At 51.0% G+C, this 14,350-nt stretch overlaps 1 protein-coding gene across 1 annotated transcript in view; it reads left to right on the forward strand.

The window, feature by feature from the left end:
* Dnai1 (dynein axonemal intermediate chain 1) overlaps positions 1-14,350 on the forward strand; it is a 44,234-nt gene that overhangs the window by 20,082 nt on the left and 9,802 nt on the right. The window contains exons 12-14 of the mRNA XM_042055953.1: positions 509-626; positions 928-971; positions 10,828-11,075. Of these exons, the coding sequence (XP_041911887.1) occupies positions 509-626; positions 928-971; positions 10,828-11,075 (410 nt within the window). The remainder of the gene's footprint in view (positions 1-508; positions 627-927; positions 972-10,827; positions 11,076-14,350) is intronic.

Consider the following 14,350-nt stretch of genomic DNA (forward strand, 5'->3'; position numbering starts at 1 on the left):
GGCTTCTGGCTAACTTATGAAAAAAGTTATCTTTGAGGATGAAGCTTGAGTTTGGGGAACCCACAGAGGAGCGTCCTTCCTGGTGGCTTCATTGAGGTAAGGATTGGCAGTGAGCATAAAGTCGGACTGTATTTTAGGAATCTAGGAGGCAGGATGAATAGAACTATTAATCAGCCGCTGGCAGCTGAACCCTTGAAATCTGGCCGTTCTGGCCTGAGCGTCTTTCTGAAGCACTGAGAAAGCTCACAAGGATGAGGGATACAACCCGGGATTCTGTCCACGCACATATGGATGCATTACTAGTATACAGGGAGAAGCTATGTGTCAGGCATTTTTCTAGGCACTTTGCATATATTATACTTAACCTATATTCTCACAATAGCCCTTTGAGATGGCACTGCTATTATTTCCAGCCCCAAACACAAAGGGGTTCATTGTATTGTCCAAGGAGGTATCGATTTGCTACAAAGTGGCAGCTCCTGGCTGACTGTGTCTGTTTGTGTTTAAGATTTTAAGTACTATGAGGATGCTGCTGATGAATACAGGGACCAGGAGGGTACGCTGCTGCCTCTCTGGAAGTTTCAAAATGACAAAGCCAAGCGCCTGGCCGTCACCGCCCTCTGCTGGTGAGTACAGATATTGCAGCAAATCTAGGGTCCCTGAGCACCCACTGCGTGACAAGTCCTGAGCCCTATGTCCTTCTATTGCACTTTACATCTTGACTGTGACACGTGACAAAGTAGGGGGAAAATAGGACCTGGATTCTTATTGGATTTCAGGATTATCTAATGTCTACTATTAGTGAGAATCTAAAATGGACAGTGTATGTCTGCAGTGTAGGTAGTCACCCATGCCCTTGGGAATGTTCTTGACCATGGGAGGGCCATGTCTGTTTACTGTGCCAACGAGTTCACATTTCTTTGGCAGGAATCCGAAGTACAAGGATCTCTTTGCGGTGGGACATGGCTCCTGTAAGTGATCTAGCAATTCATTCGTTTGCTCATGCATATACAGACCCTAGGTTCCTAGTGTGTTCAGAGCTTTCTCTGGCAGGTGTGTGAAATACAGAGATGACCAGGACGTTGTCACTGGCCCTCTGAGAGAGCTCACAGTCCAGTGCAATGGTTCTCAACCTTCTGTGACCTTTTAGTACATACAGTTCCTCATGTTGTGGTGACCCTCACCCATAATACTATTTTCATTGCTACTTCATAACTGTATTTTTGCTGCTGTTATGAATCGGAATATAATATCTGTTTTCCGGTGGTCTCAGGCGACCCCTGTGAAAGGGTCGTTCAACCCTCAAGGGGTCACGACCCACATGGGTTGAGCATCACTGTTCTAATGAGAAGACCCACACTCATATGAGCAGTTAGTGTTGGTAAAGAGAATACAGCTGAATATGCCAACTGAACCTCAGAGAATGAAGGAGAAGGCTTTGTAGCAGAGGGGCCAGCGTAGACGAAGCGTGCCGGCAGGAGAGAGATGGTGGAGCCAGCCCTCAAAGGACCTGGTAAGCCATTCAAGAAGGAAACTGCTGAAGGAATTTTAGAAAGGGCAGAAACATGTTCAGTACAGGAAGGAATTGCAGGCCTGAGACGAGAGGCTGGGAGACCTGGTGCAGGTGTGCCAAGGAGAAATGGCAAGACCCTAGCCACTCCAGAGAGGGGGATGGAGGCCCTTCCTGACCAGGCCTGAGGCAGGGTAGGGGTGAGGAAGAGCAAGTACTTGAAGTTCATTCTTCTGTTCCTGAGACACTGGAGACCACAGTTACCTGTGCTACTGGTCCTGCTGGGTGGTACCCAAGGTGGGGACAGCATGGTGGCACCTGTGTCCATGGTACTTGGGCCAAGCAGGAGCCCCTGCCACTGAACGGGATCGTCCCTGCTCCTAACGGCAAGGGCCCTACACAGCAAGCCAGGCACAGCTCCCTGATGCTAGCAGCTTGTTCTCTGGCTGGGAGGATTCGCTTCTGCTAACAGAAAAGCCCTTCCGTTCTCCAAGCTGCTGCTGGCTGGCAGGCATACAAGCTCCTGGTCACTGCCCCTTAGATTGCCCATCCGTTCTTTGACCAGGGTAGGGATCCAGGGGGAGGGGGAGGAGTCGGTATTTGTCATTCCTCTCAGGGAGGAGACATTGGAGCTGCTCCCAGCCCTGTGGTCTGGGCTGCCTTTGAGGGTGCCCTAAATGCCTGCTTTGTGTCCTTACTCCTGAGGGTGGCTCCTGCCAAATGGGAAGCACCCTCCCCCTCTGGCAGGGAACAAGCACATTCTTCCCTGCCGCAGCTACTGGGCCTGGAACAGAGCCTGGGGGTTGGGTAGGCCCTCCCTGGAGTGGGTGTGGACCCCCAGGCTCCCTGCTTGAGACTGAGGTGAGAGTGTGGGAGCCTCCCTAGAAGGTGGAGGAGAAACCCCATAAATTCCAGCCCATCTTCCATCCTGGCTTAGAAGCAAGGTCATGTGGAGCCATCCACGGGAGGTAGCCTTAGTCAGAAAAAGTAATACCTTTCACTAGGGAACGACCTCAAGCTGACAGGTTTGCCTATCTCCTTTGGGCAAGCCCTTACCCAGGAAATGCTTCTTTGTCTTTCCTTAGCCTTTTTGGAGGCACAGACCCAGTGGTACCCACAGCTGAGGACCTCCCTCTGCGGGAGCACTTCTCAGTGCCTCTGTCTCCTTAGTGACGTGGCAAGACGGACAACCATCCAGGCCTCCCTCTGGAGCCATCTCCCGATGCTCCTGCATGCAGGAGGAGAGCCGCCCAAGCTCCAGGCGCATTTAGACAAACAGGCCAAGAGTACTTTCCTGTTCTCTCTCCGGCAAAGCCCCTCAGAGGGCCTGAGCAGAGCAAGGGAGACAGGGACCTCTTTAGAAGCCAGGGCAGAGGCAATGCTGTTTGCTGCTGCCCCTGGCCAGTTTTCAGATGACCATCTAATACAGCACCAGCCTCAGGCCTGAGCAGGGCCAGCCAAGGTGGGGCCCCAGAAATTCTGCACTGGCTCCTGAGATCACCTGGAGCATCTTGTGTTCTCAGATGTGTGCTCCATGGAAGGAAAAGCGGAAGTTGAGGCAGCACCCCGGTTGTGCAGCACCCCAGTTGCAGACAGGGTCATCATGAGGAGCAGCTAGTCCGATCAGCCTCCATCACAGCCTTTGAAAGTTCCCAAATACCAACCCCCCATGGGAGAAAGACTGCCTGAAGAGACACTGAATGAGAATTGCGGTTTATTTCTGAGATTGAGCCTGATAAGCGCAGCTCAGGCCTTTGAAGCTCCCATTCCTCCTAAAATTTAGATGTTTATTGTATAACCCAGCTACAGAAAAATTATGTAGTGTCTTAGTTAGGGTTGCTATTGCTGCTAGAAAACACATGGCCAAAGTGACTTGGGGAGGAGGGGGTTTATTTGGCTTACGCTTCCACATCACACACAGTTCATCATCAAAGGGAGTCGGGGCAGGAACTCAAGCAGGGCAGGACCTGGAGGCAGGAGCTGATGCAGGGGCCATGGAGGGGTTCTGCTTACAGGTTTGCTCCTCACGGCTTGCTCAGCTTGCTCTTTTATAGAGTCCAGGACCACCAACCCAGGGAAAGCACCCTCACCAATCACTAATTAAGGAAATGCCTTACAGGCTTGTCTACAGCCTGATCTTATGAATACATTTGCTTAATTGAGGCTCCCTCCTCTCAGCTGACTCTAGCTTGTGTCAAGTTGACATAAAAACTAGCCAGTACAAGAAGGATAGGCATACATTCTAGGAAGGACTGGGGCCTGTCACATCGTTAGGACACAATTTCCTGGGGTTAGATATGGAGCAAGAAGGAAAAAGGAAGCCAGGCCTAGTGGCACAAGCCTTTAATCCCATTTCATCCCAGCACTTGGGAGGCAGAGGCAGGTGGATCTCTGTGAATTGGAGGCCAGCCTGGTTTACAAAATGAGTTGAGAGACAGAGAGACAGAGAAGTATAAACAGTAAATCCACATCTGCCTTCCCACTATGGCTTCTGGTACCAGCATGTTAGGCTACTCAAAGCGCAGAGTCAGGGATGCTCCATAGTTCAGGCTCCATGTTACAAGCTCAAGGGAGAAAGAGGCTGTCTGGATTGGAGAGATGGCCCAGAGGTTAAGAGCACTGGCTGCCCTTCCAGAGGTCCTGAGTTCAATTCCCAGCAACCACATGGTGGCTCACAACCATCTATAATGAGATCTGATGTCCTCTTCTGCAGGCATACATGCAGGCAGAGTATTGTATACATAATAAATAAATAAAATCTTTAAAAAAAAAAAGAGGCTGTCAGCAGGTAAATGGGGGTGGGGGGATACTGGAAGATAAAAAAAGTCAATTCAGGAAAAGATGGTCTTGGAACAGCTGGGATGTGACTGTGCCAGCCTGTGCTACCGAAGGGGTCCGTTCCAGCTCATTAGCCAGTACATAGCAGGGAAACAGATTCCTCAAGGTCTGCCAGGCAGGGGTGGCCTAGCAGATTCTTTCTGTGGTCCTGAGGCCATCCCACAGGAGATGGGGCAGGAAGCTTCCCAGCAAAGGAGCCAGCTGTCCTCCTGCCCAGCCTTTCTCTGGGGCAGTGCCTCAGAGGAGGCCAACAGCAGCCCTCGGTTCCGAACACTAAACTCACTCCTGTTCTGTCCCTTGAACTTGCCCAGGCCAGAGATTTACTCGTAAGGATTTAAATCTTTCCCGGTCATTTGTTTGTCAGCTTCACTAATTAAGCAGTGTTAATTTCATTTACTGAAAATGGAAATTCATCCACCTCATTTCTCCCTGTTCATCCTCCGCACACAGAATCCATCACTCCTTAGCTGCAGGCTGCGTAAAATTTACAGGACTAATTATGTTGTCAGGTCTCTTTGTAAATACAGTCCATAAAGGCCACTATGCTTGCCGGGTTGCAGTGCAAGGGCATTTCGTTGTTAGTTTAATTACTGGTTAGTTATTTAGGTTCTCAAATGTTTGCCTCATTTTCCCTAAATCAAATTAAACGTCCCAATTGATGTATTCTGTCTCCAAGGCCTCGCTCTTATTTCCCACACTGTTTAAATACAACTCCCAATCTGACAAGGATGCCTAGGAAAAGCCCCATTGCCTGAGAGCCTGAGCCCCTCCTGAGTCCAGTGCCTCTGGCCATGCTGAGGTTTGGAGCTCTCCTGGATTCAAGACGCTTTTCCATGGCAGCCTTGGGCCGGTCCTCTGCCTATGGAAATTGTGGAAACCCCAACACAAGGGGGCATTTCTGTTCCCAGAGTCCAAGGTGGCAGGAGTGGGGTGGGGGTAGTGATGGAGAGCATTTCACTGCTGATATCAGAAGGGCCGAGGACCACTGCAGCCACCCGTCTGATGTCTGTGTCACTCAGGAAGAAGTGCCGTTGCTCTGACTTCTAAAATTAGAGTTTGGGCCACCCTTCCCCGAACACTTCTGAGGTCTGGTTCCTGTTGCTGCAGCAGCAAGTGATTACAAACACAATGGCTTAAGTAACACATTTCTTCTGAGTCCTGGAGGCCAGGACCTCAAGGTGGATTCCACTGAGTTAAAATCAGGTGTCAGCAGGGTTGTGTTCCCTCTGGAGGCCCCCCAGGGAGACCTGTTCCTTCTTCTGTTTCCAGCTTCTGGTAGTTGCCTGCATTCCATGGCTTGTGGCCCTCTTCCAGCCGCAACTGCATCACCCTGACATCGGCTTCTGCCGTCATGTCGGATTCTCTGACTCGCTTGCCTCCTTCTTTCCCTTATAAGAACTCTTACGATTACATCAAATCCACCCGGGTAATCCAAGATAATCTCCCCATCTCAAAGTCTTTAACTTAATCACATCTGCGAAGTCCCTTTTGCCATACAAAGTGACATATTTATAGGCTCTAGGGATTAGGATGTGGACATTTGGGGGGGGGGCATTATTCTGCCTACTCCACGCCCCCTCCAAGTGCCTCTTGCATGACTTAATAAGGGAGTCATCAAACAGCTGCTGCCTTGGAACCAGTCCTAGGCTGGCCTCGTTTAGGATGCCACAGTACGAGAAGGGGCCTGCCAGCCAAGACTGGCATGGTATCCTTGTCTCTGCAGTTGGCATCTACTTCCTACTGACCGCTGACCTGGTGTTAGCCTTGTGCCCCAACATGCCCTCCACCTGCCTTGCTCTCCTTGAGTCATGATAATTCTGCAACCAGGATGTTCTACAGTGCCCACCCATCGTGACCCAGCACTGCAGCAGATGGGGTGGCGCCTGTGGGTCCAAGGCCCCCGATAGACTGCGGTTTGAGATGTTGATCTGTCCTGCTCATTGGAGATTGTTCTGCCAGGGCTCCAGGTGCAGAAGCTGATGACAGTCAGAGCTTTGGTCTATGGTAAAATTAAGACATATACACGAGGCCCAGTGACCTAGACATGTAATCCCAGCTACCCAGGAGGCTGAAGCAGGATGGCAAGTTCAAGGCCAGCCAGGGCAACTTAGTGAGATCCCTGTTTCAAAAGAAAAAAATAAGAGAGCTAGGCTCAGTGGTATAGAACTTGACTAGATTTGGTCCCCAGTAACAGTAACTGTCTGTCTGTCTGTCTGTCTGTCTGTCTGTCTGTCTTCTTTCTCTCCCTTCCTCTCTCCCGTTCCTAAGTTTTAGAAGAACTGCCACATAAGGCTCTTTCAATAGGGTTGAGTCTCTACCCCCAAACCTTGTGGATCATCGACAGGAGAGTCACGGTGACAATCCAGTAGAGTGGGGTTAGCAGGGGACAGTCCCAGTCACCAGAAAGAGCCAGATGTGTGCGGAGATGTGTTCCATTATTGACTTTAACCTTTTTCCATTCTTTATACCGATGGTGGAAACAGCACTTTCTCAGAAGCCAGAGCTCCAGTAGCTGAATGTTCTGGAAGGATTCCCAGAGAATATCAAAACTAGTAGACTCTCTCACTCCTAGACCTTTTCCCTCCCTCTGATCCACTTCTTGTTATATCCAACCACACATAATTCCTGACACCCTGTAGTCCAGAGGACTCTAGAATTTCTTCATTGGCCCCGAACTAGAGTTTTTGCCAATGATGGCAAATGATTTGGCAATGATGGCACTAACAGTCATCATTAGTAATGATGATGCTATATGAGGACCATTGGTGATTTGAGTAATAATGTTGACTTAATGGTTTCTAGATAAGATGATATCATGGGGCTGCTGGGGGTTGGAGCTGTGATGTCACACTGGGTATACATGAAAAGAGGAATCATGAGATCTCAGAGAGCCATTGGGGTCAGGAATGAGAAGTTCACAGTACAAGAGTCAAGAGGAAATCCCAGTCAGATGAGGTTTTTCTCAGCTTTCTTGATGTATTTTTACAAAAGGAGCCTTGAGCTAAAGTTCACAAAACACATACTCTAACCGGGACTAGGAATTGTGCTCTGTATCAAGGAGGACTCCTTTTTTTGGGAGGAGGGGTTGGAGAGAGGGTTTCTCTGTGTAGCTCTTGCTGTAGACCAGGCTGGCCTCGAACTTAGAGAGATCTTCCTGCCTCTGCCTTCCAAGTGCTAGTATTAAAAACATGTGCCGCCACCACCACCCTGCAAGGAGGACTTCTTTACTTGCAAGTAACAGAGATGTCTAAAGCCAGGAGGAGAAAGCACAACTAAATCCCAGCATGCCTGTGTGCCCAACACACTGTGTGATTGCTTGCTCCTTGTGCACCTTATTCATGAAATCTGCTTCCCTCTAGGCAGCCATTCCCTTCACCATGCTTGTCTGCCCTGTGCCTTACACGTTGTCTAATCTAGAACCTGGAGATTTGTTTTGGCTTTGCCAAGAAGCACCACTGTTGTGGCTGTCTCTGCCCCTTCCTCTGTCCTCTTCCATGTAAAGACCAAATTACCAGGCCTGGAGGGATGGCCCAGCAGGTAAAGGTGTTTGCCACCTAGCCTAACAAACTAAGCTTGATCCCTGGAACCCAGAGTAGAAGGAGAGAAGTCACAGGTTGTCCTCTGCCTTCCACACACTTGCCATACATGTGAGTGCCACACACACACACACACACACACACACACACAAATAATTAAATAAATAATTAAAAAACACTTCAGAGACCAGATTTAAAGGTAAGCCCAGCTATTAAAAGGATACCATGTGACTTGTGTTATGCATGCAAGTAGACCATTTTTCCCCTCTGACACTCAATTTTCCATGTATAAAGTTGGGAGGCCACGATTCCTGCATGTTGCCCCAGTGGTTCAGGAAACAGGGCAGAATTGCCTTCCATTCAGGGTTACTGAGCAGCCCAGGGCTTCCTACCCCATTTTCCTGGCTTCACAGGTCATGAGCACTGTGCATGTCTACAGGAGCCGGGGCACCTGGAGTTTGTCCAGAGGAAGCAGCTCATCACCACGGCCTGTCAAAGGGCCAGGCTGTGTGCTGTGCTTGGCCTCACCAACCATTTGTCCAGTCTCCCATTCTCCTTCTTACTGTCCGTGTCACACCCTTTGCCAGTCTTGGCTAACATGGAGGACAGATTGGAATCAGAAGCCCCAGTGGCTCACCTCTAGCTGGTGGCCAGCTGGAGGGCCCAGCGATGAGCTGTCTCGGACCTTGCAGGGTGAACCAGGAGTGACCGAGTGGGAGGTAGGGAGAGGAAGGCCAGGCGCTCAGGGTCTGCCTGATGGACATAAGGGGCAAGAGTGACCAGTCCTAGCCCTTCAAGAATAGCAATGGCCTTGGCCAGATCTATGTCTCTTCCCTTGGAGAATAACCCTTGGGGACCACCTAGGAGCTCACAAAGGGAGGCACTGCCAGCTTCTCCCCACCAACTTCAAGGCAACCCCCTACTGTGACTGTGGCTTCAGGGTGTTATGGGGTATCTACCAGAGAAGACTGCTGGGACATGGGGTTAAGCCAATAGAAACTCTTCCTTAGCTTGACTCCACTGGGTGCTCAGGGCCCAGTGTAGCACCGAGCCTTTTAAGCACAAAGGGGGGAGCTTTTAAACACAAAAACCATGTCCTGGGTTGACACTCTTCAGTTAACAGGAACAGTTAGTCAGAAGTGAAGCTACAGAAGCCAAAAGCAAGTTAGTGCATTTAGAGCCTTTCCCAGAACTCTGGACTTTGATGGATTAGGTCTTTGTTTTCATTTTGGCAGGTGGTGCTGTCTATGTGCTAAGTTTTATGGCCTGAATGGCTCTTCCATCATGGCGTCGTTAGTTGTTCTAAAGATGTGGGTCTGTTATAAGGAGAACATGAGGACCCAAGCTTGCTTCCCCTAAGACAGAAACATTTTCATTCATGCACCACCTCCTCCATGGCTCAGGCTGAACTCTAGAACCATCCACTGTCAATGTGGCTCCTCCTTACAAGCATGGCCTGCAAGGGGTCCAGAGGGGGCTCCTGAGCAGAGCCTCAGAACTTGTGAGGATTCATCACAGCAAAGGAAGGTGGGCTTTTCCATAGGCCTGGTCTTTGCAGAATCTCTGGGGTGGCAATACCTGGAATATAGACGATAATAGCCGAGGTCATGTCGTGAGCCCAGGGACTATGTGGGATGCCTTAGCAATAAGACAGAAAGACATGACTAACCCAAACTCGTCAAGTTGGCCGCAAGATAGCAATTTCCTATCTCCCCCACACCACTGCGCACCTCAGGACTGGCTACTTAGTAGTTCGTGGCCAGGCTATGCAGTCGTCAGGCTAGAGGAGAAAGCCCGGGAACAGGGAGAGTGCAAAGGTCAAAGGCTGCCTGGGGTAGGAGGTGCAAAATGGAGAGTCATTCTGGACTGTCTTCTACCTTCCGGGCTCTTGCTCCCTCAGCTTGGGAAGGCTGGGAGGTCTGGGCATGAGGGCTGGGTCCGTGTGCTGCTCCATAGTTGCCTATCAGGAGAGTCACCACACGTGCAGGAGGTTATGTGGGGCGGGTAGGAAAGAGGACCTCCGCTGAGTGCTCCATCGCTGATTACCAAGATCTGCATCTGAGCCGAGTGGGCCTTTGGACCTTGACCTGTTTGGCTGGAGACTTCCAGATATTGGAGGTCTCTTAGAGCCCGGGCACAGCTGCTCTTGGGAGCTGTAGGGTAAGATTATGAGGAGATGCTTCCAGGTGATTGCCATGGGCTGACCACAAACAGCAGCAGGCCTTTGTTGCTCTGTCCTGCAAGCTGAGCTGCAGACTGAAGCCTGGGCTTTGTGTGCTCCTCCTCCTGCTCCTTTTTCCTTTCTCCTCTCCCCTTCTTCCTCCCTCTCCTTGCTCTTCCTCCCCCATCCTCTTTTTCTCCTATATCCCCCCTCATCTTTCTCCTCCTTTGTCCTTTCTTCTTTCTTCTTCTTTAATTTTTGAGGCAGGGTCTAAACTAAGTTTCCCAGGCTGGACTTGAACCTGCAATCCTCCTGCCTCAGCCCCTAAGTGATGGGATCACAGGCCTACATCACCAGGCCTGGTTAGACAATAGCACAGTAGTTCAAGCTTAGTTCCTATCCTCGACTGGAGATTTGTGAGGAACACGTGTATCTTGGTATGTATTGTACAGCAGCCTGCCCCTTACCTGGGTACCCAAACCCCTGCTGAGGGTACTTCCCCTCCCCAAATCTTCAAACAGCAACGGTCTGAGCATGCACCCCTGTTCTGTACCCTAGAGAGCCTAGAGAGTGACTGTTGGTGATTGGCCCGGTCACCTTTACCAGGGCCAAGTTCACACTTCTATGTCATATAGTCATAGAATGAAGGCCAGAGAGGTGTCCCATGCTCTCTCATAGGCAGAGCCAGGTCGGGCCTACTCATCTGGTGGGGAGCCCGCATGGGGGCTCCCCTGGCAGAACGGACAGACCTTCATCTGCAGTGTCCCCTCTTCCCTCGGCAGATGACTTCATGAAACAGAGCCGGGGCATGCTGCTGCTCTACAGCATGAAGAACCCTAGCTTCCCGGAGTACATCTTCAGCAGTGAGAGTGGCATCATGTGTCTGGACATGCACGTAGACCACCCCTATCTGGTGGTCGTGGGCTACTACGATGGCAACGTGGCCATTTACAACCTCAAGAAACCTCATTCGCAGCCCTGCTTCCGCAGCACCTCCAAGTCGGGCAAGCACACGGACCCCGTATGGCAGGTCAGCCTGGGACCCAGTGGGAAGAGCATGTGGGCTTAGGAGCCATGAACAAGGGACCTTGGGGAGGAGACAACCACAAGCAAGTGACTGGGGAAGACAGGCATCTGGCCCAGGAGCTGCATGTGAGAGGGGACAGAGAAGGGCAAAGATGAGACTCAGGAGTCCGAAGTTTTCTTTTAGAACTGGGGTCTATGGGAGGTGCCTTTAATCCCAGCACCTGGGTTTGAGACCAACCTGGTCTACAGAACAAGTTCTAGGACAGCCAGGGCTACACAGAGAAACGCGGTCTCAGGAAAACAACAACAGAAACAAAACAAGCAAACAAACAAAAAAAACCCCAAAGAGCTGGGGTCTGCTGCCCCTAAGTTCCAGTATGAAAACCGTAGCTGTCTGCCAGGACGCACTGGTCCATCAATACGGCAGCAGCCACAGCTGAGTGCCTCCAGGACCTCTGGCTCAGATCCTTATCTCTAAGGTTCCTGGACCCACAGGGTCCCTCATCTGCCACCCGAGCAAGACTTGGGGATGTCCCCAGATAGAAATGCTATTGCATGCGCTCTCAGTGAGGCTGGGGAGTCTGATAGGCAGTCTGGTCTTTTTTTTTTTTTTTTTGGTTTTTCGAGACAGGGTTTCTCTGTGGCTTTGGAGCCTGTCCTGGAACTAGCTCTTGTAGACCAGGCTGGTCTCGAACTCACAGAGATCCGCCTGCCTCTGCCTCCCGAGTGCTGGGATTAAAGGCGTGCGCCACCACCGCCCGGCGGCAGTCTGGTCTTGAGCCTCTTCGTAGCACCCCTCTTCTCTAGCCAGGCTTAGCAAGGTAGGCAGGGCCTCTGTCTCAGAGAGCAGGTCATCCCCACTGTGTCCCAAAGGTGCCCCCCTCTTTAAACTGTGCACCACTTTCATGGGCGGGTCTGAGAATCTGAGGTTAGATTTCTGCCTCAAGTTGCCCCAAGTCTCCGGGCTCTTCAGGCAATACTTAGGGCTCTGTCTTCCTCTGTTCTCCAGTATGACTATCTTTAGGCAGGTGTCTTGTGCTCACCTCTTCTGACCCTGAGTTCCTTGCCCCAGGCATTGGGTATGCGGACAGGTCTGAGAGGAGAGTAGGCTTCCCAGGCCCAGGGGATATGGCACCCTCTCAGCTCCAACTTCTCCCCAGAGCCTGGGGCAAATGGTGTCAGAGAGGCCACCCCTGGGCTACATTACCCATTTCACTCTCTACAAAGTGGGGCCCAGAGGTCCTATACACCCAAAAGTCCACATCCCAATTCACTATCTCCACGCACATGGATGTCACCAAAGGCTTTAGAGCCCTACTCTGCTCCCCCAGCCTAGACAGCCTAGGCCAAGCACGAAGCGGCCATAGTTGACTTGGCCCCCCTTCCCCTCCTCAAACCCAGGATTGTCGAGCTGATCCAGACCAAGCAGTCTGTTCCTACCCTGCCATGCTCTCTAAATCAAATAGCAGGGTGGGAGTAGTCCCAGAATACCCAGTTTATCTAGACAGGATGGTCCTGTCCTGGCAGGAAAACAGGGCAGCTACCTTTGCAAAATCCGGGGTCAGGCTACAGTCACGGGGTAACGTGGACCCATCTGTCACTCATCTCTCCACTTCCTGTCTCTTTCCTTTTCTCTCATGGCCTCCCTCATTCATCCATTCATTAACTCCTCCCTGTTTGCTCCTTGGTTGCTGAGGATGCTTAAGGGTCTCCGGAGTTCTTGGTGAGAGATAACCGCAGTCTGACCAGGGCGGGGCAGACTCCTCAGTGCTCGGTAAGCATGCATAGAGGGAACAGAGGGACCCTTGTCCTCAGTGGGGACCAAAGGCAGGAGGCCAGGCAGATCTTTCTAGGGGACCTAACCTCTGATCTGGATTTTTATTTTATTTTTTGAGACAAGGTTTCTCTGTGTGGTTCTGGCTGTCTTGGAACTCACTGTGTAGACCAACTTGTCCTTGAACTCATAGAGATCCTCCTGCCTCTGCCTCTGGAATGCTGGGATCAAAGGTGTCCACCACCGCACCTGACTCCTGGACTCCTGATCTGGATCGAAAGGACATCACTGTGGCAAAAGGAACCACTGTGCAATAATAAAGGGCTCAGAGTACAGTGGTCCTCTGGGAAACAGTGCGCCATTCAGAGCATGCGCAGGACCAGAGCATGCGCAGGAAGAGAGGGCGGTCTGCGGAAAGGGCTGGCACCCAGCTGGGAGTGTGCTTAGCTTGGGCATCACAGATCAGTAGTTTCAAATGTAAGGTTAATACAAAAGTACAGTGTATCAAAAAAAGATGAGAGAAGACCTGCTCTGATAAAATCAGGGCCTTGCTTACTTAAGGGTCCCCTGTTGTCATTTCTGCTGCCTCCCGCGGTACTTCCCAGGGGGTCCTAAGACATCCTAAGAGCACAGTTTGACAATCACAGTCCGATCTTCAGGGGACCGGGTGGATGTAACAGTCACTACAGTGCTTTGGAAAGGCTCTCTGGCTACAGCATGAGTTCTGAAGGCTGGGAGAGCTCAGAGTTCGTGGAGACGGAGATGCGGACATAGGATGGGAAGCTGTTGGGGCAGGGGAGTTGTTTAACTATGGGGAAAGGGAAGAATTGTATTGCATCAGTAGATGTGGGAAACGACAGAGAGGAACGTGTGTGGCCAGAGGTTAATAGAGAAGGCAGAGGTAAAGTTCCAGGAAGCGTGCTATTAAGAGCCAGGCTGTTGAATGAGCTACCCAAGAGCTAAGAACCAGGTCCTTATAGGGGCTGTGCCGTGTGTCTGGACTTCAGTCAACAGTCTAGGGCATTCGGATCTGTTGGCCTTGGGAAGCCACAGGAGGCTGCAGAGCTCATGTCTGTCCTATATAGCACATGCTCCTTCCCCAGGCAGCCCCTGGGTGTCTGAGTCCTGATCAAACCCTACTGAGAAGCCTTAACTAGCAACACTCCGTACTGTACAGTTCTAGAAAGGGAACAGGAAGAAAGTATGAGCAGAGGCTGGTCCCGTGCTCAGTCGTGATCAGGTAAGGGGAAAAAGAATTCAGTGCAGTGTTCCCACGCTGGACCCTGGGGTCACTGACTCTCTGGACCCTGTTGGTAACCCTTTCCTCTCAGCTTTATTCCTTCCCTCTCACTTCCACTCTAGGAGAATGTGTGTGATCTGCACACACACACACACACACACACACGCATTCACAGGCATGTGCACACAGGCACACAATGCACACACTCACACACACTAACACGCACTCACACGCATGTGCACACAGGCATACAATGCACACACTC

Source organism: Arvicola amphibius, chromosome 11 (assembly GCF_903992535.2).
Source record: "Arvicola amphibius chromosome 11, mArvAmp1.2, whole genome shotgun sequence".
Lineage (NCBI taxonomy): Eukaryota > Metazoa > Chordata > Mammalia > Rodentia > Cricetidae > Arvicola > Arvicola amphibius.